The sequence below is a fragment of the Myzus persicae genome, unplaced genomic scaffold (genome assembly GCF_001856785.1).
Source record: "Myzus persicae strain clone G006 unplaced genomic scaffold, MPER_G0061.0, whole genome shotgun sequence".
Taxonomy (NCBI): Eukaryota; Metazoa; Arthropoda; class Insecta; order Hemiptera; family Aphididae; genus Myzus; species Myzus persicae.
The window spans coordinates 303,508-325,255 of NW_019102160.1; the positions used below are offsets into that span (position 1 = coordinate 303,508).

The 21,748-nt window shown below is 35.3% G+C and overlaps 3 protein-coding genes and 1 long non-coding RNA gene across 5 annotated transcripts; 2 read left to right on the forward strand and 2 right to left on the reverse strand.

Moving 5' to 3' along the window:
- The first annotated feature begins 864 nt into the window (after positions 1 to 864).
- Positions 865 to 3,148, forward strand: LOC111031427. Its single transcript, XR_002604204.1, has 2 exons — positions 865 to 1,665; positions 1,778 to 3,148. It is a non-coding gene; the product is annotated as an uncharacterized LOC111031427 (long non-coding RNA).
- Positions 2,941 to 4,307, reverse strand: LOC111031426 (ADP-ribosylation factor 2). Its single transcript, XM_022311349.1, has 2 exons — positions 4,174 to 4,307; positions 2,941 to 4,026 (listed from the first exon to the last, which is right to left on the reverse strand). Exon 2 carries the CDS (start codon positions 3,999 to 4,001, stop codon positions 3,462 to 3,464), a length of 540 nt encoding a protein of 179 aa, XP_022167041.1. The 5' UTR covers positions 4,002 to 4,026; positions 4,174 to 4,307; the 3' UTR covers positions 2,941 to 3,461.
- A 355-nt stretch (positions 4,308 to 4,662) lies between these two features.
- LOC111031424 (dual specificity mitogen-activated protein kinase kinase 7-like) lies at positions 4,663 to 7,786 on the forward strand. The gene is made up of 10 exons (XM_022311345.1): positions 4,663 to 4,798; positions 4,922 to 5,073; positions 5,163 to 5,276; positions 5,349 to 5,576; positions 5,636 to 5,815; positions 5,892 to 6,106; positions 6,176 to 6,310; positions 6,430 to 6,531; positions 6,595 to 6,780; positions 6,894 to 7,786. Exons 1-10 carry the CDS (start codon positions 4,663 to 4,665, stop codon positions 7,336 to 7,338), a joined length of 1,893 nt encoding a protein of 630 aa, XP_022167037.1. The 3' UTR covers positions 7,339 to 7,786.
- A 723-nt stretch (positions 7,787 to 8,509) lies between these two features.
- LOC111031425 (protein obstructor-E) lies at positions 8,510 to 21,142 on the reverse strand. Of its 2 annotated transcripts, none has more exons than XM_022311347.1 (5): positions 20,894 to 21,142; positions 16,327 to 16,539; positions 15,643 to 15,831; positions 15,267 to 15,480; positions 8,510 to 8,602 (listed from the first exon to the last, which is right to left on the reverse strand). In XM_022311347.1, the coding sequence occupies exons 1-5, from the start codon at positions 20,940 to 20,942 to the stop codon at positions 8,542 to 8,544; spliced, it is 726 nt and encodes a 241-aa protein (XP_022167039.1). In that variant the 5' UTR covers positions 20,943 to 21,142; the 3' UTR covers positions 8,510 to 8,541. The 2 variants fall into 2 exon arrangements, with proteins under 2 accessions (XP_022167039.1, XP_022167038.1); XM_022311346.1 differs by lacking the exon at positions 8,510 to 8,602 and adding an exon at positions 11,435 to 12,334 and having other exon boundaries at positions 20,894 to 21,141.
- Between the last annotated feature and the right edge of the window lie 606 nt (positions 21,143 to 21,748).

Sequence of the window (21,748 nt, forward strand, 5' to 3'; positions counted from 1 at the left end):
CTTAATAAACTTTTTAATAAAACTGGTTAATTATACCCACGTAGTATGTTGTACACACGTTAGACACGGCAAATTTTCGTTTACCACTTTCAATAATGTGCTATTGATTAGTTTTGACATTAGAGTGAATTTTTAAGTGAATTATGAGCATTTACAGTTATTAATATTTTACATACTTACTCGTAACTGCCTTATAAATTTAAAAATCGTTCAGATAAAATTCCTGATCGAGAATGTTCTCGCCATCAAACCGTAAGTTTGATAATAGACCAATTTACTCCAATATCAAAATCAACAGCACACTATTGAAATTGAAGGGGCCCGTGCAAGGACCAGACAGCTTCATTTTTGTAAACTTTTCAAGAAACACAAAAAACCTATGGAGCCATCTAGTTTTTCAATGGAAAAAAAACCCAGACAGCTCCCATTTACATTATATTATTTCCTACTCGGTTGGTCAGATTTGCCTCGTTCTTCTACAGAAAAATTCGTAATTTTTTGCTCAGTCAAATTCAATTAAGACCCGATTTTGACGAAAAATGGAGCTGTTTGGTTGTTGCACAGACCCCTTGAATGTATTGGTGAACGAAAATTTTCTGTGGTGTATTACTGTATTGTACACGTGTGCAAGGCGGAGACAACACATCCGGTATGACCATGAAAAACTATAGTATGATATTGAGTACACTGTACACATCTTTTTAATTGATATTTATGTCTTAAATCACAATGTTACATTTAAGCTGTAAAAATAAAAACTACAAGCAGATTCATTGTTTATGAAACTATTATTTTCGACAATTTAATATTGTTTGATCATTATTACTTTAGGTTGTGACAAAACCGTCAATATATTCATAATGATTAATGACATAATATATTAATATTTGACCGTCGCCGGAGATCGGGACAAAATACGAAATTCGGCAATTTCATTTCACCAATTTCAGGTAACGGAGATTGTGTTTGCGCAGTTCCGTTGCTTTTTGGGTGTTTTAACATTTGACGGTGCATCGATTTTCAAGAACCGTAGACACCAAGGCGCTTCCGGCCAAGAATCGGGATATCGAAGACATTAATATTTAATTCAGTTCTTATAAACTTCACGACGGGTCAGCTTATTTACTCATTACATGCCTCAGTTTTAATAATTGATAGGTTTAACCGGAAAATCGGTGGAGTAACTTGTACCTTTAGTGGCCTATCTACGACCCCGCTTGATCGTAATTTAAAAGCAATATAATTTTATATGCTATAGTTGATAATAGTATAATATAATATTCTATATTCCTATATCTATGATTCAATGGCATAATCTGCTACTACTTTCATAAAAAAAGTTATCAAACGAGAAAATAATCAATCATTATTATTAATCTTAATTCCTTTTGAAATTTGAAGACGACACAACCGCATGTGTTGTCCGTGTTTTACACGTACAACATTGCAAAATACTTGTAATGTCTGTTTTTTCAATATTTCAATTTTCAACTTATATATCTCATATCTCTCATAAGAGTTAAGATATTGTAAAACCCGATAGCTTTCTTACTTGTAAGTTTGATACTTTATAGGTATGTTCAATCCAAGTTAAAAATTAACTCTACCTAAACTGTAGTCTGTTGTCTGTAACTGCTGAAAGCTGAACGTAAATTTGCAAAATTGGTAAGTCGTAGATGACATTATAATATAATATGTGGTACGTGTGTATTTTACAAACACTAAATATTATCAAGTTTTAAAATGTAACATTAAAACGTATATTTTTACTACCCAGTCCGAAACAGTCTTCGACGAGACGATTTCACTCAATTTAACCTACCCATTCTCGAAGTTTGGTCAAAAACTCAAAACCACTATTGTTGTTTGCTGCTTGCAACGGATTTACCAACCATCAAGCAATTCCAAAGAAATGTCAAGGCTGGGGTGTAGGCAGTGCATTATATTGTGCACTTCGGTAGTCTCAAAGCTCTAACTAAATACAATACGGTCAATGCAAATTATGTATCTGTTTAATTTAAAACTTGTCAGTTGTCAATCGTTGCCCTTAATCTCGCAAAACACAGCGGCGTTCGGCGGCCTAACCTAACCGTCAAAAGATATGGGCATGCGAATATCAACCGTTCGAAGAGTGCAACAAAACCAGACGGTCTCTGCTGTAACCGAACGTGAGTATGTCGTAATAATATTAGATTTCATTAAGCGAGTAATAACCAATAATGCGGGCGACCGGGACACGCCTCGAGACCATAATTGTAAAAACACGTCTGTTATGTGACGCACCGATGAACTATTCGGCGAGAGAGACGAAGAACGTTATTGAGATAGACTCTGGGAGTTAGCATAGACATATAAACATATTTATATATGTCCATGGGAGTTAGAGAATGGAACGTCGACGGAAGGATTGCAGATTGACGGCGCACGATCTTATGTATTGAAAACCGATTTCCGTGACGTTCCTTCCGGTACGTGCGAAACTGCGAATCTATTCGAATTGTGATTTCCGATGCGTACTTACCTCGACGAAACTCGGAACGGTTAAGGAATGACCACCACCCTGAGTGTATTATAATATGATGACTTGACAAATCCAAAATAATAATACGTGAAATTGTCATATTGATTACCTACTTCAGTTTTGTCTACACCTTGTATTATATATTTGTATTTCGTATACAATATACAGTTTATAAAATACAATTATTATAATTACGTATTTGCGACGGATGCTATCTCTGTCCGGGTTGCATATAGCGCACAGACATACACATATTAATATTAAATATGTCATTGTACGAGAAATCATTGTCTATAGTTGTTTGCTACTTCGTTTTAGAACAATACGTTTTCAAACTTAGGTCTTGGCTATTTGGTCTTCTGTCGTGTTGATGAGAAAATTTTAAAATCACAGATGAAAAAAAACAAAAAAATAATATGCTTCGTTTCGTACAAATGTTGGCAGTTTATTATTGTGATAAATCATAAAATAATAAATTAGTATATAAGTATAACCAATAACCAACTCCTAAAAAACAATTCAACGGCTCATTTATTGGTGGTTTAAATTATTCTATATGGATTGAATCCAATAATATTGTTTGTAACAATGAGAGAGTTAATGCAAGTGAAATTGAGAGAAAAAAAATTAATATTACATTAAACATTACATAACAAGTAACATCAATAAAATGATAACACAATTTCACATGTTTTAATTTTTTGTTTTGTTTTTGAGTTATAAATTGTACATGTTAACATTTTACACCGTTCATATGAATTATGATTTATACTTATTTATTAAATACTGCACTATATTATCCCAATATTAAAATAATGTCCTTAGAAACAAGGAAATAAATAAATAATAAAATATTTAAATTTTTTAAGATCAAACCTATGAATGAATTAATCTTAAACAATGATTAAAGGATGTTACAGTAGGCATAATTTGCTATATTTTATTTGGCTAGTTCATTTGATAGCCAATCCAATCCTTCATATAAACCATTGCCTTGAGTTGCACACGTAGACTGAATGTACCACTTTCTCTGGTGAAGTTGATTCAGTCCAAGTTTGTTTGTGAGATCCGATACATTCATTGCATTAGGAAGATCTTGTTTGTTCGCAAATACTAACAATACAGCATCTCTGAGATCGTCTTCTTGCAACATGTTGTGTAGCTCTCGTTCGGCTTCTGCTACTCTTTCTCGATCATTAGAATCTACAACAAATATCAGTCCCTGGGTGTTTTGGAAGTAGTGCCGCCATAAAGGACGGATTTTATCTTGACCACCCACATCCCAAACTGTAAATGCAATATTTTTATATTCGACCGTCTCAACATTGAATCCTATAGTTGGTATGGTTGTGATGATTTCGCCAAGTTTTAGCTTGTAAAGTATGGTAGTTTTACCGGCTGCATCCAAACCAACCATCAGTATGCGCATTTGTTTTTTACCGAACAAACGGGTGAAAACTGTTGACAATGTTAAGCCCATCGTGTGTGTCTTAAAAACAATATACCTGATGAATTTTTAACATAAAAATGTGTTAGTTTGTTACTATTCGGTCGTTAGGCTAAACAATTAATGAGTAAATTTTAAGTCAAATTGGATGTAATTTAAAATCAATCTTGGATGAATAATAGACAAAATAACAAATATAATTTACCCATTTATTGAGAAACTTCAGTGAGGTGCTATCGACTGCAGCCGGGCGGAGTTGAAAGAACGCAGTTAAAACCGTCTTAAACAAGCACCAAATAGCCACATTTATATAAAATCGTCTTTGTTTTTCATCTCGTATTATCATTCGTGTACGTGTATTATCATTGTACAGTGGCGGTGATAAGGCGCCTAGAACAGGTTGGCTATGCTGAAATCATATTGATTTTTTAGTTCTTTAAGCACCGGCCCTACTGTATAGACCTGTCAAGGGTCCGTGATAAGAATACCATTGACGGACGATTTCGCTGCCAATAAAAATAACATCAAATTTAATAATTGATAAATTTTCCCCGAAAACTGTGTTTAAAAATAGTCTTTATTCTTCAAGTCTCTGATAGTTGTACCATGAGTTCGGGGACGTGTTGCTTGTCATCAGTGATTTTAGTTTAATTGATGAAAACACGTTTAACGCATTCAACGAGACTCGTCGAAAATGACCACTTCATTTCTGGAGAACAAAATTTTGAATCTACAAGCCCGATTGAAGGCGGACAGCGATACCATCGAGGAAATGTCACCTCCATCACTCTCCAGTCCCCGACAGGGATCGGGAAGACGACCCAAACAACGTGAGTATGCAACGCCCAGTTCGGTTTTTTCTTCTGTAGTAATTGTGGTGTAACATACCTACCAAAAAGGAGATCATCATGACCTTGATGGCTACATCATAATTTTTTTTCCTTAAATTTCAGTTGGTGACATGGGTACTCCGACTAGAACTCGTAAGCACATCGACCTACCGGTAAGCGTACTGATGCAGCCGCGGGTTGAAGACACTTCTGAAGTTGAAGTCAAGATGAAACAAATCATGAAAATGAGTGGTTTACTTACAATCAATGGAATTGTTAGTACAGTATTTTATGTTGAAAAATGTGCTATTATTGTTTAATTTATTTATTTTTGTTGTTTAATTTATTTATGTTTGTTGTTTAGAAATATAAAACTGAGTTAAAAGATTTAGAACATCTCGGAGAATTAGGAAGTGGTACATGCGGCCACGTTGTGAGAATGTTGCACAAACCTAGTAATACTGAAATAGCTGTCAAAGTAAGTGGGACTTTTTTGAACTGATTAATTTGATTACTATTTATATATTAATTTTTTTATCATATTATTTAGCAAATGAGAAGGTCTGGTAATAGCGAAGAAAATAAACGTATTACAACTGATCTTGAGGTTGTACTCAAGTCTCATGACTGTCCTTATATTGTTAAATGTTTGGGTGCATTTATCACTGAATCAGATGTGTGTATATGCATGGAACTGATGGCTACCTGTTTTGATCGTCTTTTGAGAAGACTCAAGGCACCAATTCCCGAAGATGTACTGGGGAAAGTCGCTTTACATGTAGGTATAAGAAATCTTTGAAATTAAATAATTTAAATAATTCAAATTTTGTGTTGTAGACTGTGAAAGCGTTAAGCTATTTAAAAGAATCTCATGATGTTATACATAGAGATGTCAAACCATCAAACATTTTGCTAGATGAAAGGGGAAATGTAAAACTATGCGACTTTGGTATTTCGGGTAGATTAGTTGATTCTAAAGCTCGTACAAAAAATGCTGGATGTGCTGCTTACATGGCTGTATGTATCTATTTGTTAAGATATAAAATCAAGTAAGAAGTAATTTTATTGTACTAATTAAATGTTGGGTTTTCAGCCTGAAAGAATTGAACCTAGGCAACTGGATTACGATATACGATCGGATATTTGGAGTTTGGGTATTACATTGGTTGAATTGGCTACGGGTGTGTTTCCATACCGTGATTGTAAATGTGATTTTGAAGTGTTGAGTCGAGTTTTAAATGATGACCCTCCTTCACTTCCTCAAGATCAAGAGTTTACCTTAGAATTTAGGAATTTTGTATCTAGTTGGTGTGTATTAGAAAATATATTGAACAATTTTGCTTATTTTTTTTTTAAATTTAAATGTATTATTTTTAGTTTGATCAAAGATTACAAAGTACGGCCAAAATACAAGCAATTATTGGAACATCCATTTCTACAAAAATATATGATAAAGACAGTTAATGTTGCTGAATGGTATGCTGAAGCTACAAGTCAAAATATAGTACTCAAGTAATTTATACCACATTTAGGGTTTATGGACTTAATTGTTGTTAATATTTTAGCAATGTTGCTGATATTTCATTAAATAACTAAGAAAAGTTGTCATTAATAAATTATGTAATTTACAGACTAGCAAAACCAGCTGTAGAAAACGTTCCTATTAGTGTCCGTAAGATTTCAGATCATCAATTTCCTTCATTGAGTTTAATAGATAAAAACAAAATCAATGGGTTTGTTAAAACAATTAAATTTTAATTCAAATGAATATTTATTTTGTCATCTCTTGTGTTTAGAAACTTTGTAATGGACTCTCCAAAACCTGTGAAACGCTTCCCAAGTATGGAAGTGCCTCCTTCAGTGTTGTTGTCACCGTATAAACAATTGACGGGACAATTGACAAATGGTGGAAATGTTTCTGCCAATACTAGTCCATTAGTGCTGCAACGGTTTTATCATCAACAAAACCAACACCATTCAAGGTGAGAATAGTAAAATTAAGATTTAAGTAATTAAGATAAGTTGAGATTGATCTTAACTAATTAAAACAATTTTGAGTTAGTGTTTATAGATACATGATTTAAACTTTTTCTAGGTCATCTTCTGTATCTCCAAGCCGTTTTGAACGAAATACTCCTAGAGAAATTAATCCCTCGGATTCACCCAAACCTAGTCCAAGGAAGAGTCTAATATCTACCTACCTCAAATTCGCTCCATGGAGCAAAACTCCTCCTAGTCCACCACCACGAAACCAAAACACACCAGCAATTTCGTCGCCATTGGTAACAAGGCGTGAGGTGTGCCCTGCCTCTCCAGCGCCTGTACGTAAGACATTTGAAGGTTCTCCAGCCTTATCTAGGCGATATGTATCTCCTGTTCCACCAACTCCACCACCACGTCGCTTATCAGAAAGTGGATCATCGCCTTTACATAAATTTTACCAACAACGATTATTTGGTCAACCAAAATTGGAAGAAAAAGATCGAAGATACACACCTCAACCACGTAGACGTGTCGTTTGCCAGTTCAACGATATATGACAACGACTGTGTGGGCAGAGACGTAAAGAATCTGTTCCCAAAAACAGTGAGTGAATCAAACGGCTTAATCATAACGTTATAACATAAATTATTAAATCATGTTCGATATAAATATTTAATTTAGCAATTTAAAAAGACAACTTATACATAATAATATAATATTAAATTATGAAAAACAATGTTAAACATATTATACCTAATTAATTGTATGACAGATCTAGTTACTATTCAAGTCGCTGAAAATTACTTTTTAATTTTATCTGTTAATTTTTTTTACTTGATGCACATTTCATTATTGTTATATGTGTTGAACAGTTGTGCCATTGCAACTAGCAATTCAGATCCAATTATAGTATAATATTAATATTTTATGGGAATGTTTATCAAACATGAACATGAAACTTAACTGGTAACCAGTTCCTTATTTGTCTATTAACTGGTGAATCTACTCGCTAAATTCTTATTATTAAGAAAGTGAGTACATTATTATACATATATATATATTATATTACAACATAATTTATATGATTTGTAAAAAGAAACCTTGTGTAAAACACTTTGATTTGAGCAAAGTTTGTTAGTGTAGTAAAATCAAAACGTTGACAGCCATATTTATTTATTATTATTACTTTATTTTTGCTACTTACATTTGTGTATTAATATTTTTTTTTGTGTTCTGTTTTAAATTGTTTGCTCAATTTGTTTGTTTATTATTTTTTTTTTTTTTATGTGACTAGTCACGGTGTCACAACCGAAATGTCTCAGGTTATTATATTACCCACATATAATGTATCTTACTGTGATTTTTTAAACATTTTCTTTTGCTTCATTGTGTACCAAGTTTTATAGTTAAATATTTTAGCTTACATTATTTCTATGCAAATTTAAACATTATATAATATAAGCAATATATAACCTATATATATATATTTATATATATTACATTCTAGTCATGATATATAAATATTATTGTTTCAGAATGATATTTTGTATAAAGTTAAGAAATTATGTTATTTGATCAAAACAATATAATACAAATATATAAAAAAAGCATTTATTTTTTGGCAAGCTCATGTATGTATGTATTATATGTATTTTTACATAATAACGACATGTTTGGTATTTTAATCAATGTCCATTTTTATTTGGCTTCCGTTGTATGAAATATCTTTGGTTCAGGTTGAGGAATTGTGCATCTCACAATCAACGTCTGTATCCAATTTTTCGCAGTGCTTTGAGGTCAACATCTCCGTAGTAGTCTTCACTATAAACGTAAAATAAATATTGAAATGTTAAACAACCATAATATTCATAATATTTATCTTTTGGCTTAATAATTTGTTAACTTTAAATTGAGTTAAAAACGATCGTATTAAAACAATACTTAAATAAATTATTAATGTGTTAATATTTCATACTTATTTTTTTTATTCTATGTTAGGTTTGTGTTAACGCAGCATCGTGCGTCTGTATATTTTTAAGATTTCATTATACTGGTAATAGATTTGTTCTACTTGACCAAAGAACTAAAGCAGCAACACAATTACTTAAACTTAACTAAATTTATTGTGTACATGCTGTGATAGACGACTTCCTCATGCATAGTTATGTTCTCGTAAGTGTATATTATAATTATTATAATACCGTCGTCCTAGTAGAGCTATACTCAAAACTTCCGTTAGGATTACTGGTCGCGTATATGTGTCCGTTCGTTTATTAGGTACCTACTACCTACCTAATACCTATCATACGGTAATTTTTAAGACCATGAATCACATTATAATATAACCTCGCTATAACTGAACCCGAACACGGTGGGTATCCATTATAAGGGTATTCATTATAATAGACAATTAATAAAAATGCAACATTTCATATTGATGTACATCACATAACAGCTGCGATTGTGTGTGAAATCGTCTTAGGGTGGGTGTGTTAATCCAATTTTGTAGGTATCCGCTGTTTCCGACTGAATTTAAATTATTGTTCCCGTCGCATAAAATTGTTTTTTTTTTACTGGTATCCAATCACCTTAATTATTGTGTCTAAACGGTATTGTCTTTTAAATCAATTTATTTCTGAGGAATTTCATTGATGGGTTATGATCGCAATGATTATTTTTGTATAATATCCAATATGTAAGTATTATATTTATCTCACGTGTTTACGCTCAACTGCTCAAGTTGCACTGTTTTGCGATACTCAACACATATTGTTTTAATGCTTCTTTTCGAGATCAACCAGATTCGGACAATTTGGTTAAGATATTAGTTGTGTAGCCGTATAGGTTGGTACTTATATAGTAACTTTAGTTTATTTTAACTTGTTCAATCACAATACGGTCAGTACAGAATAGATTGTTGTTATTATATATGAAATGTAATCAGTGGTGTTTTCGTAAAAACTTGTATAACTGTAAGGTTGGTACTATTCGATAATTGCTAATTTAAGGTAACGATTTAAATATGCAATTAATATTGTGGTTTTAAAATTGTATAAGCCCAAAACTGATCTGATTCAAGTATTAAACCCTCCAAAAAGTGGTACATTTATTTAAACTATTTTTAAAACTATTTCACAGCTCCGATTTAACTTGATAATTCTCTTGGAAATTCTTATTACTATGGCGGCAACTTAAACATTTAATAAAAAGCATATTGCAATAATCACGGTCAATCCGGATTCACAGTTACGTCGTAGTGTGTCGTGTCGTGCGAGGTGGTGGAACTTTACGGTTACAATCGGTCACTTTATTGGTTTAAAAGTTGAGCTGTAGTAAATTTTTTGTGTACTGGGTTGCAATTTGGGTATTACCTACACGGTGCTAAAAAAGTAACGTCCTACTACAAAATGCGATTGGTGATTTGATCACTCGACATAGCTGTGAATGCGCCTTCACGAAACATGATTAGCAATATGTTATACGTGGTAACTGGTAATTATCAAACTTAATTATTTGTTACGCAATTTCAACTTATAAATAGTTGATAGATGTCATATGATAGTAAATAATAATAGGTACCTAATACAAAATACAGATTACTTAAATTTTAAATCTTTTAAGGTATACCCGCATGTCTGTTATTTTTACAGGGTAGGTATAAGCCAATTACTATAATTGGGGCCAATATTTTTTTAATATTGGTACACGCCGTACCCACGTCCCCCTTTCGTGGTCGGTTTACTCCTCAAAACACCACTCACTGTAGGTTAATACAATCTGGAGTTCCAGACAGAGGTGTGTTTATAAATATAATGACAAACGTGAATTATAACAATATAGGAAATAGGAAATACTAATTTCAGAATTCACAAGTTTATGCTAAGCTCATATAATTAAGAGCTTTATAACTTCAACAATGAGTTGATGGATATTTTAAACAATTTTCTGGAAACTGAAAAGTCTTAAGTTTTTAAAAATCATTTTGCGAAGAACGAAAATTGAAAGCTACAAATGTCCATAGTCGGATACTTGTATAAGTAGGTAGATATGAAAAAAGCGCTAGTGTTAGCCGCATGCAAGATACGTGTAACCTGTAGGTAAATAATATTTATGTTATGTTAATAAGTATTTATATAATGTTATTTTATGAACATAATATTCTGTAGTTTTTACAGTACGTTTTAACGTTTCACTTGCTGTTTATGAATATAGTATTGTCCTTCAGCATTCGAAGCGTTTTAACATTTTTATAGACGTAATTAGTTAGGTATGGGAAACTTTGGGACGAGTTCTATTTTATTGCGATGGAATAATTATTATGACGAGGGTAGCGATGAGCGATGAACAATATAAAAATGTATGTATTCAAATATATATATATATGTATATATATTAATATATTTAATATAATAACTATGTTTTTAATCTAGGTAATCATAATAAAATGATGAATTATTAATAAACTTACAATAATAAAAAACATAATTATTATAAAGATAAGTACACATTGTAAAATTAAAAAGCGTAATTTGTACAAAATATTTTTTATATAGTTCATTATATAAATTGATTTAATTATTTTATACATAGATATTTGAAAAATGCAATATATATAGTGAATGCGACATTGCGGATTCACCTATTGCGGTTGGGATTTTAATACATGTGCGAAGTATATAATAAATGCACATATTGTATTGATTGTGTCGTGAATGAACATTCGGGTAATTTAAAAGTTTTTTTTTTTGATTTTTGCGCTTAAATACGAAAATAATTATACAAACAAAAACGTGTGTGTACTAGTGATGGAGGTGCACTTAACACAGTAGTAAAAACAGTAAATTGCGGCTGCAGCTAATACCGTTCGTCGCATTAATGTGCCTGCAGTATTATATATTTTTATCGTAACTGTTTCGAAAATAATCACGGAACAGGGATAAATTACATAGGGGATCGGACGGAAAATCGATCAAATTCGAATACGACGTTGATTAAAAAAAAAAAGCGTATAAAAAAAGGAAACAAAATAATAATAGGTATAATAATAATTAAAAAAAAAACGTATTAAATTGTGTGAGCACCTGTGTATAAATCCTCTTCACATACAAATTGTTTTATATTTATATGTGTCGGACAGGGGTAGTATACAGTAGAGGGGTAGGGGGAGAAAGAGCAAATACGGTGCTCACGCAATTCAAAAACCGTAAGTTATACAAAAAAACTTTCAAAAGCGTGTTTGTGTGTAAGTGTGTGTGTGTGTCCTTCACCGAGGGCGAGTTACACCGCCGCCGTTGTCTTCTCGTCTAAGCATCTTCGTAGTCTTTGGATGACTGCGAGGAGACCGGGAGTTGTTGGGGTTGTGGTCTGCTGGACTGCTGTTGTTGGGGTTGTGGCCTGTTAGATTGTTGTTGTTGCCTTTGGGGTTGTGGCTTGGGTGCCGCGGGTGCTGACTTGGATTCAGCCGACGACGATTGCTTGGATTTGTTGTCCAGCCCGGACAACAGTTCGCTCTTCCTGATCGCCTTCAGGTCCAAGTCGCCGTAGTAGTCCTCACTGCGTACACATATAGGTAGGTTGGTTTTGATTTTTTTTTACCCCGTTCACGGTCGTCGCCGAGTCGTTTATATTAATATTATGCCAATGTATATTACTAAATGTATAAAGTATCACTATTCACTACCTATACAAAAGTCAACCTAGGTATGTACTTATATTTTACGTACACATAAACATTTACGTGTATAATATCATAGGGCATGCATATTACATTTTGTGTGCGTGTCTTGCGAATAGTCAAAAAAAACCTGAAGGATGCGGCGGAGACAGGAAATTCCGCACGATATCAAGAAAAACATTAAATCTGTGATACGAATATAAATATACATAGGTACACGGCGTCATTGATTATATGATTCCAAGGTAGGTGAGCGGGGAGGCTGTCGGTTGTGAGAATTGAAAAAATAAATGTCGAAATGTCAATTGCAACAACAATAATTATTGATTTAACAGGTTTTGGTCCTGAGGACCGCCGCCGCGTCGTCAAGAACGGCCGCGGATATAATATGCGACATCGCTTCGGAACTTGGGTATACTTTATATTATGTAATTTCACGTATATATTATTATGTTAATATACGTTATTGAATTTCATATCAAACAAAAATTGCAGTGGGTTAGGTGTTGAGCACTGCACGACTGCAGTTGAACTCGGGCCAAATATGAAACGGAATTTGTGAGAAATTTCATTATAACCACATAAAAAATCTAGCCCTGGGCGATAAACCTGCATCACCGGAAAGATGGCCGAGACACGCGGCGCGTGCAACATAATATACACATCGTTCAGAGGCATTCATTCTGCAGGTATTTAAATTAAATTTTTTACCTTAAGATGTAAGGCGGTAGGTACACATTAGAGTACAAACCTAGAACAGACGATTTTCCTACTCCTCGGTATGGCGTCATTTTTTTTTCATTTGGATCGCAATCAATTATCGCGTAGTATTTTAAATTTGAATATCACGCGGTCGTAAAATCGTTGAATTATTGTTATTATAGATTATAATATGTATACGTTGCATACGAGACCAGACCCGCCGCGGGTTAAAATCGGTAGGTAAGCGGGACAACAAATATTTGTATACTGTTGGCTGTTATATCTTATATATATCTATATGTACAGTGGTCCGTGTAGTATAATATATAGAATTATAGAAGCATAGTATCGCTTTCACTTTTTGTGTGGTTCAAATACACATTTACATTTTTTTACGATTTCGGACGATATAATATATAATTGTATTTGTATAGACACGTCTGTGCACCTATGTATATATATATAATGTACGTCGTAGGCGCACACCACGCAGTTTATACACACGCGTATACCCACACACACGCATACACACACACGTATATTTATACAGGGATTTGTACGATTATAACCTATACCTATATATCGTTATGCACGCACTCACCCGGTCGTTATATAGTTATGCTGTATGTGTTGTGTGCGTGTTTATTATATTATATTATATATCATTATTGAAACGACGTGTTATACATATCTAACATCTTGTGGAGCGGAGATTACGGTGGTGATATTTGGTTCTCACCGGTGCGTCTGGAACGCAGCTCTTGGCCCGTGAAACTATCTATGTATAACAATTAGTAGGTATACACCGCACTAAAAAGCGTTTTCATACTCGACTATCGCGATAATGATTATATATTATATATATATGCCTCTCTCTGCTGCGGTGGTTTATAATTTCGTACCTACACACGTTTGTACCTGTATACTATAATTGTTAATTGTTGTATACTGTTTGTTTTCGTAAAAGCGCTTTCGCAAGAGGAAAAAAAGAAAGAAAGAATACACATTAAAATATTAAACGATGGGATAATATAAATTATACTATTATACTAAACACTCGGGTGGCACCTTTGTATAGCCGATATTTTCCGTACCAACTTAATGGGCATAATAATAATAATAATAATAATATAATATAATTTGTGTGTACACGGCATACGCAGAGTATAGTAACTGCGATATCTGCATTTCGGAGACTTAAACGAATCGAAAGAGTAAAATAACGGCTTATATCTATCCGTATGTGTACTATACAGAAGAAACCGTCCGAGAAGTACCCTCGTCCGTCGCTTGGCCCATGCACTAGTGCGTTTTCGGTTTTCACCACGCTTCAACCCTCACGACGATAACGGTTTGAAGACCGCATGCAGCCACATCATGCACGCCGAGATGTTAATCGTAGGTATATAATATGTTTATAAGTAATTTTTTCACGCGTACTCACAAACTCTTTTGGGAAAGGCCTTACGATTTATATCGGGGCTTTATCCGGTCTACGGGTTTTAGGTGGTTATAATAATGACAAATCGGCATCGCAGAACTAACCGAAAAATTCATTTATCAGATGATCACATGCACACGTTAATGCGTTTATGTGCTGGAGATTCAAGTTGTAACTTAATAAATAGACTCCGTAAGATAAATTGATCTTGTTCTAATCGCTAATGGTTTGTTATGGATATCAAGTATTTAATAAACATCTGAGCAAAATGTAAAATCTGTGCTCTATATTTCTGCATATTATTACATTACGCGATCGTAAAACTGTTAATGCAGATTTATAGGGAAAATATTTTAGAAATATATCGTAGCGTAGAACCGTACGAAATGAAAACTATCAATACAAGACAAATCATAAAATTTTCATTTGCAGTAAACGACTACTACTGCTACTACTGAAAATAGTCGGAAATAGGGATCATTGTGTTTGAATATAAATCACTCTGCAGTATATCTACTATGGGATGTATGTATTACAAACGTAATTAGTGTTACATTCGTTCATATTAATTCACGACTATTACCCACATTGCAGAGAGTGAGTAGTGAGTACACGCTTCGAAATACTTAATGGATAAAAACTAAAATAAAAATATAGTGTTTGCATACCATCCGGGAACGTCTTCGGGGTTCTCACAGCTTCCGCTACCTTCGGAATCTCCGATTTTGAAAACTGTGCCGATCGGGCAACCGTATTCTCTGGGTGTGCCTTCCATGCAAATGTAGTAATTCCTGCAGTCATCTGGGTGAGCGTGTCTACTGAAAGATCCAACGGAAGCCAATAATTCACCGGCGGCCGGGCAGCTGAAACCGTTTGCTACTTCTACGGTGGACCACGAAAAAAAATAAACACTCCGTTATTTAAATCGATATCCACTTGATTGCAAAATTCATATCGTTATTGCGTATAATTTATTTGTACGCGCTTGACCAAAATACTATATAATATACACTGTATAGTGTACCTAGTATATAATATACTAACCTTCGACTTTGCATTCCGGTACTTGGTCGGCCCACATGCACACCCTGGATTCGCGGTCGTAAGCCAGACCCGGAGAACATTGGTATCTGCTAGCCTCTCCTCCCCAACAGTTCCAGAAAGTGTCGCACTTGACATCGTCCGGGAAGATTCCGTATAATCTTGGGCAGTGGGGTCCACCGACGGCAGGTTCTGCAGCGCGTAAATTAAGCGAGTTATTGTCAAGAAACGAGGTAATATAATATAATAATTATTGTTATATCTTATATATATATATAAACCATACATTCATTTACAAGCTATAGCACTTGTAATTGGCTTCATTCGAGGAGTAAAGGAGAGGAAAATATATGAAACAGTAAGGCTGTGACAATAGAATAGAAAGCAAATGAAGAAGACCTAGAGTCCAACCAAGGAAAATATGAATTGATATAATGGAAGAACGCTTATGAAGTTTGGGAATCGAACATTTTGGAGAAGCAGTTGAAGATATTATAGATACAGGTGGAAAAGCGTAGTTATCGAGATGGAAACTCATTGATAGTAGTATATTAAGTTATGTCTTATGTAAGTAAAGGAAAAAAGAAAAGATAATATATATATCAAAAAATGCAAACTTATAGTCGCAGAAAACTTTGTGGAAGTCAATACTTTGCAATTGTTGTAAAATTGTCAACCGATTCTTACCCAATTGTGATCTGGCGCCGCAGTCAACGTTGTGCAAGTAATCACAGTTCTCTTTCAGGTATTTGGGGTCGGTGTCGTCGAACGCCAGACCGTTACCGCAAGTCTTTAGCTCAGCCACATTGTTGTCGCACTTCCAGTACTTGTCGCACGATATGCTGTGCGGGTAGAATCCGTAGTCGTCTGGGCACTTGAACTCTTCTCTCTGGCCTTGAACTGCGCATATAAATACGAAGAGCGTATTATTATTTATCAAGTATAATAATTATATATTACTATATAGGTATATATATATATTATATAGGCACGACGACGGTGGTCGATGACGATAACGATGACGACAATTATGATGTTAATAAACATACCGCGGCGCTTGTTATAGGTACTATTACTATTACTTTACTATTATTATTATATAGTTATTTCCCAGGACCTTGGGGCGCGCCCCATTGTGTCCGGTCGTCTTATGCAACGCGTCGCGAAGACGGCGGCGGTAGCGGCGGAGGTATTCAAAACATGGTAGCCACCGCCGCCGACGACGTTATGTAATTATAATATTTTTGAGCTCTCACACAAGTGCACGGGCCTCCTCACACGAGTTATTAAAATACGCGTATTGTATTTAATAATAATAATAACACATACGCCGGGGCCGGACCATTGCAGCGTATCGCGATGTATACAGAAAACGCGTACCTATACAATTGTAGTCGCCTCCGGAGTCGTGGGATTCTATCGCTTGATGACCTTTAGCCGGGTATGATCGCGAGTATGATTCTGCAGCTTTTTTTCCATCTCGCTTCTCCCCATATCTATGCTCCGTCGTTATATTATATTTTAGTTGAACGTGTCCGTTGGCGTGTGCATACAATGGTGTACGAAAACAATTGTCGCACTACCCTAGCCCGCCTACGAGTTTGTACGCGTAACGCGTCCGTACATTATATTGCGACGGATGTATACCTACGTAAGTACAATAAATGCGTATTTTATATAAGTACTTTTTTTATGGTGTCCGCATTGTAGCGGTAGATATTCTGTAACCACCGGCGATTGCGAAACACCGGGAATGGAACTCGCCCCGGGTTTCTGGGTCAAAAATGATGATGATAATTATTATTATGACATACGTCGTATATAGGTAATAATAATATATTAATACGTGCGCGCTATATAATAATAATAATATGTAATATACGTAGTTGTATCCGGTTTTGACTATATAGGTACGACCGGCGGTGTCGGCGATCACTCGTGTGGGTCACGCACGCGGTGTCCCGCCGGCGGATCAGATGAAGATCGCAGCCGGTTTTAGCCGTATAGGCGAATTTGTTTTTATTTCCACACTCCAGCTCGTTATTTTAGTTTGTTATATGTAATAATGTATAGTTTCTGCAGTATAGGTCACCTGTGTTACGCACGAAACCGAAGAAGGACAATTTATTAATAATAAAAAACGACAGATACACAATCTCTCTCTCTCTTTTTCTCTGTGTACATTATATTATAATTAATAATATATTCAATATATTGTGATGTGTCTGCGAAGTGTTGCAACCACGCGCGTTTATGGATCTCCGACTATCGATCGCCCTCGTCGTGCATTGCGTAAACGTATAAACTATACGTAAGCACAAGACCCTTGCCCCGAGTGCTTAGTACCTAGTTGGTAGTAGTTAATAGCAGTATTAGACATTAGTCAACAAATGCGTTTGTAGAGTGCGAATGTATTACCAATTTGCAATTTGTGACCGTCCGACAATATTATAATAATAAAATATTTTATAAAATTATATATTGTTATATCATATGATACGACGCGGATGGAAGTATTACAGGAAGACGAAAACCGGACTGTGGTCGGACCAAGCCCAAGCAAATACGGCTGCATCGCCATCGTCAATTATAGAAAGCGAACTCGTTTTTATGGTCCTAGGCAATGGGTGCGAATATATAATAATAATAATATCAAACGCACGCGCGCGCTGCATAATCTCGTTACATACGACATTCTTCGGCAGAGAAAACGGAATTATATTATTATATTATTATTATATCATACAGCCACTGTGTTATGTCGTATAATATATATTTATTTGTCTGCATAACACAATACACACACACACACACACATACACACAACACACACAAAACACACTTATTATAAAAAAATATAGGTTATCGCCGTCCTTGGGCGTGCCTAAAAGTTGACAAAACTCTTTATCTCGGTGTACGCGTTATTATATGCTTATTAGTTATTACTGTTATTAGTATTATTCCTATATAGGTATATCAATAGGTATACCATAATATGTATACTGCAGCGTGCGAGCGGTATTATGTTGCGTAATTGATAATATATGCGCGTTTTCCGTGAGCTCACCGATCGTGTCTCGACTCGTTTTAATATTATTATTATCGGCGATCCATTATTCATTAGACGCCGTCACATTTTGGAGTGGCCGTCGTCGCTAGAGGTGAGTGGCCGTGCCATTGCAGTCGGTGTATAAGTAGATAGAAATGAGAAGAGTAAGAGAGAGAGAGAGAGAGAGAGAGAGAGAAGAGAGAAGAGAGAGAGAGTGACCGAGAGAGAGAAAAAAGGGTTAGGCAGCGGCGTTACGTTTCCTCCGTCTTTGGGTTCGAAAACGTCTAGGCAATTATGTAACACACACACAACACACACCAAGTCTTCCGGTTCATGAAAATCGAGTAGGAATACGCGTGTTTATAAGTCTTAAATCTCTCCCTCTCACTGCCACCCCGCGTCTTCATCACGCCTGGAGGTTACCTCACAAACATTACACACAAGTCACTGAACGTCTACACGGGCCCTCGTTTGATGTGGCCACTTTTAATTATCGTATCTTCCATCGTCATTTTTCCACCGGTCACACGCGTATAAACCTATTATAGCAGGTACGTGCTCACTCTCGTCCGACCGCACCCCGAGAGCTATTTATTTGCTTATTATTTTCTTGATTTTAATGGCTCGTCTGTTTGTTATTACAATATTACATTATATTTTACGTGCATGGGAAGCGAACGGCGTCTGATGACCTGTTCATGCGATCTATACAGAATACAGATGGACGTAAGACCGTAAGTGCGCCACATATATGTGCAGTCACATATTATTATAATTTATAACTACCCCGGGTGGAAAAAAAGCATGCACTATTGGCAAATAAGTTTTTATGGGCCTCGCTGAGTAGAGTGAGATGAAACGTTTGCCCTCTACGTCACCTTTTTGAAATGGGCAACATGCGTTTATGATAAATTTTTCATTGTTGAATTTGATTTTCTTATCAAGTTGTGAAATGAATGAAATTAACTTTTACTATCAACAATTTTCAGTTATAAGAAGGGGGTGTGAGCAAAAATAAAAATTGGCATTCGATTGAGGAAATTCTGAATACACGGAGTATGCATGTAGTTCAGAATTAGGAAAATGTTTCAAACATTCCTACTGCAAAAAATATAAAAATCTATGACACGTACTTATCTTTTTAATCTTTATACACATTTACTTAATCAATCCGTCATTTTCTGTACGTTACAGACGGGTTGTTTGTGTGCGCGTTACGCGTGTGTGGAAATACGTTTCGCGCGGGTAACGGAATTTTCTATACGTACCTATATATATATAACGAGGCATAGGAGGAAGAAACTTGTCAAAATTTCACTTTTCCCACACCGCCGGCAGACCACAAACATGGTATTATATATAGGTATTATAGCCACCAGTCGGACTGAAATTTTTTTCTTTTTCTTTCACTCTTCCCCGTTCTTATGCGCGATACACACATTAATGATACTGTATTACTGTATAGGCAGGTACTACGTATACAATATATTATTAATATGTCGGGTACATTACAATGTTACCTGTATAGTGTTATTTTAATGCGCCATAATTTGCGGTACGCGCGACGTATATGTATAAGGCACACCATTAACCGCCGCGACGTATAATTTAATATACGAACGCATTATTTTATATTGTATTATTTACCCATATATACGCGTATATTATATTGCTTCACCGATCTCTGCGTGTCCGGGTTTCGTGATGTAACACATCGTATGTGTCGCGTTGAATATACCGATGGATTTTTGAGAACACGAACACAACGAACTCCTTATTGTTACATGAACCGAGGAAAATAATATGTCGAAAAACACATAACCAATCGCAGTATACTCGTCGTATAGCTTGTATAATATTATTAGGATACTCGTAATTGTCACATATACATACGTATATACGAGCGGACTACATGATGCGCGGAGCAGATTTTTTTCAAGACTTCGGTACGGTTCGAAGTAAATACTCTTTATCAAACGATTGACGCGGTAATTGTATTCGAACTTTTGAAGTTTTTTTTCTCGTCGATATCTCATCGAATTCTCGTCGATTTTTAAGACATAATAAAACGACGAACAGTACATTTTATTTCGGAGGATTTCATATATAGGGAGAGATGTTACAGCACATTAAGACTATTCGGTGTATACATTAAATTATTTTACTCTATTATTTATAATATTTGTACCGGCGCGCAGTTGTTACCTTGGTATGCGGCGATGAGCAGGACGGAAGCGAGTAGATAGATCTTCATCTTGACGAGGACCGCGTCTAATACAATTTAATATTGGTCAAGATGTGTTTTATTAAGATACGGAGACGTGTAAACCACTTTAGAAAAATACAACAATTATAGTATAGTGTAATAGTATTATGAAATGATAAAATCGAGTTCACTTTCGCGGACGGTGACGCGATGATCGGCACTGGTGAGCGGCCGGTGCTCGCCTCTTGTTTTATATGCACGTCCTACCCGGCGCGACCTCAGCCCCACTTGAGTATTCCAGTCGTGTGAGATTCGAAATCCAAAATGAAAAAAAATAATAAGAGACAACGCGCACGCTCACACGCGCTCGTATATGCATTCACACACACACACACACACACACACACACACACACACACACACACACACACACACACACACACACACACACACACACACACACACATACGCACGTATTGTTATACGTGATTTTTTTAAAATCTGGACTACGCCCAGCGGGACCGCCGCCGCAGAGCTTTGCTTATTCACCGCCTATACACGTTTTTTACGGATTGTTATTGCGAGAAAAAAAAGAAAAGAGACAATAACAAATTTATAGTAAAGCGCACACGATACGATTAAATGCATTTTATTAATATATATCGCTGTAATGTCGTCGCTGCTGTATAGTTCACGTAGTCGTATATGGGGTGTTGAGTAGGGCGTTTACGCCGTTTGCATATACATGTTGTACGTATAGTCATCGACGTATCGTCCTTGACGGTCGATTGTATACGACTTACTTTTTTTTCTATACGTTACATATTTTTCGTCGCCTGCGACTGGGATCCTTC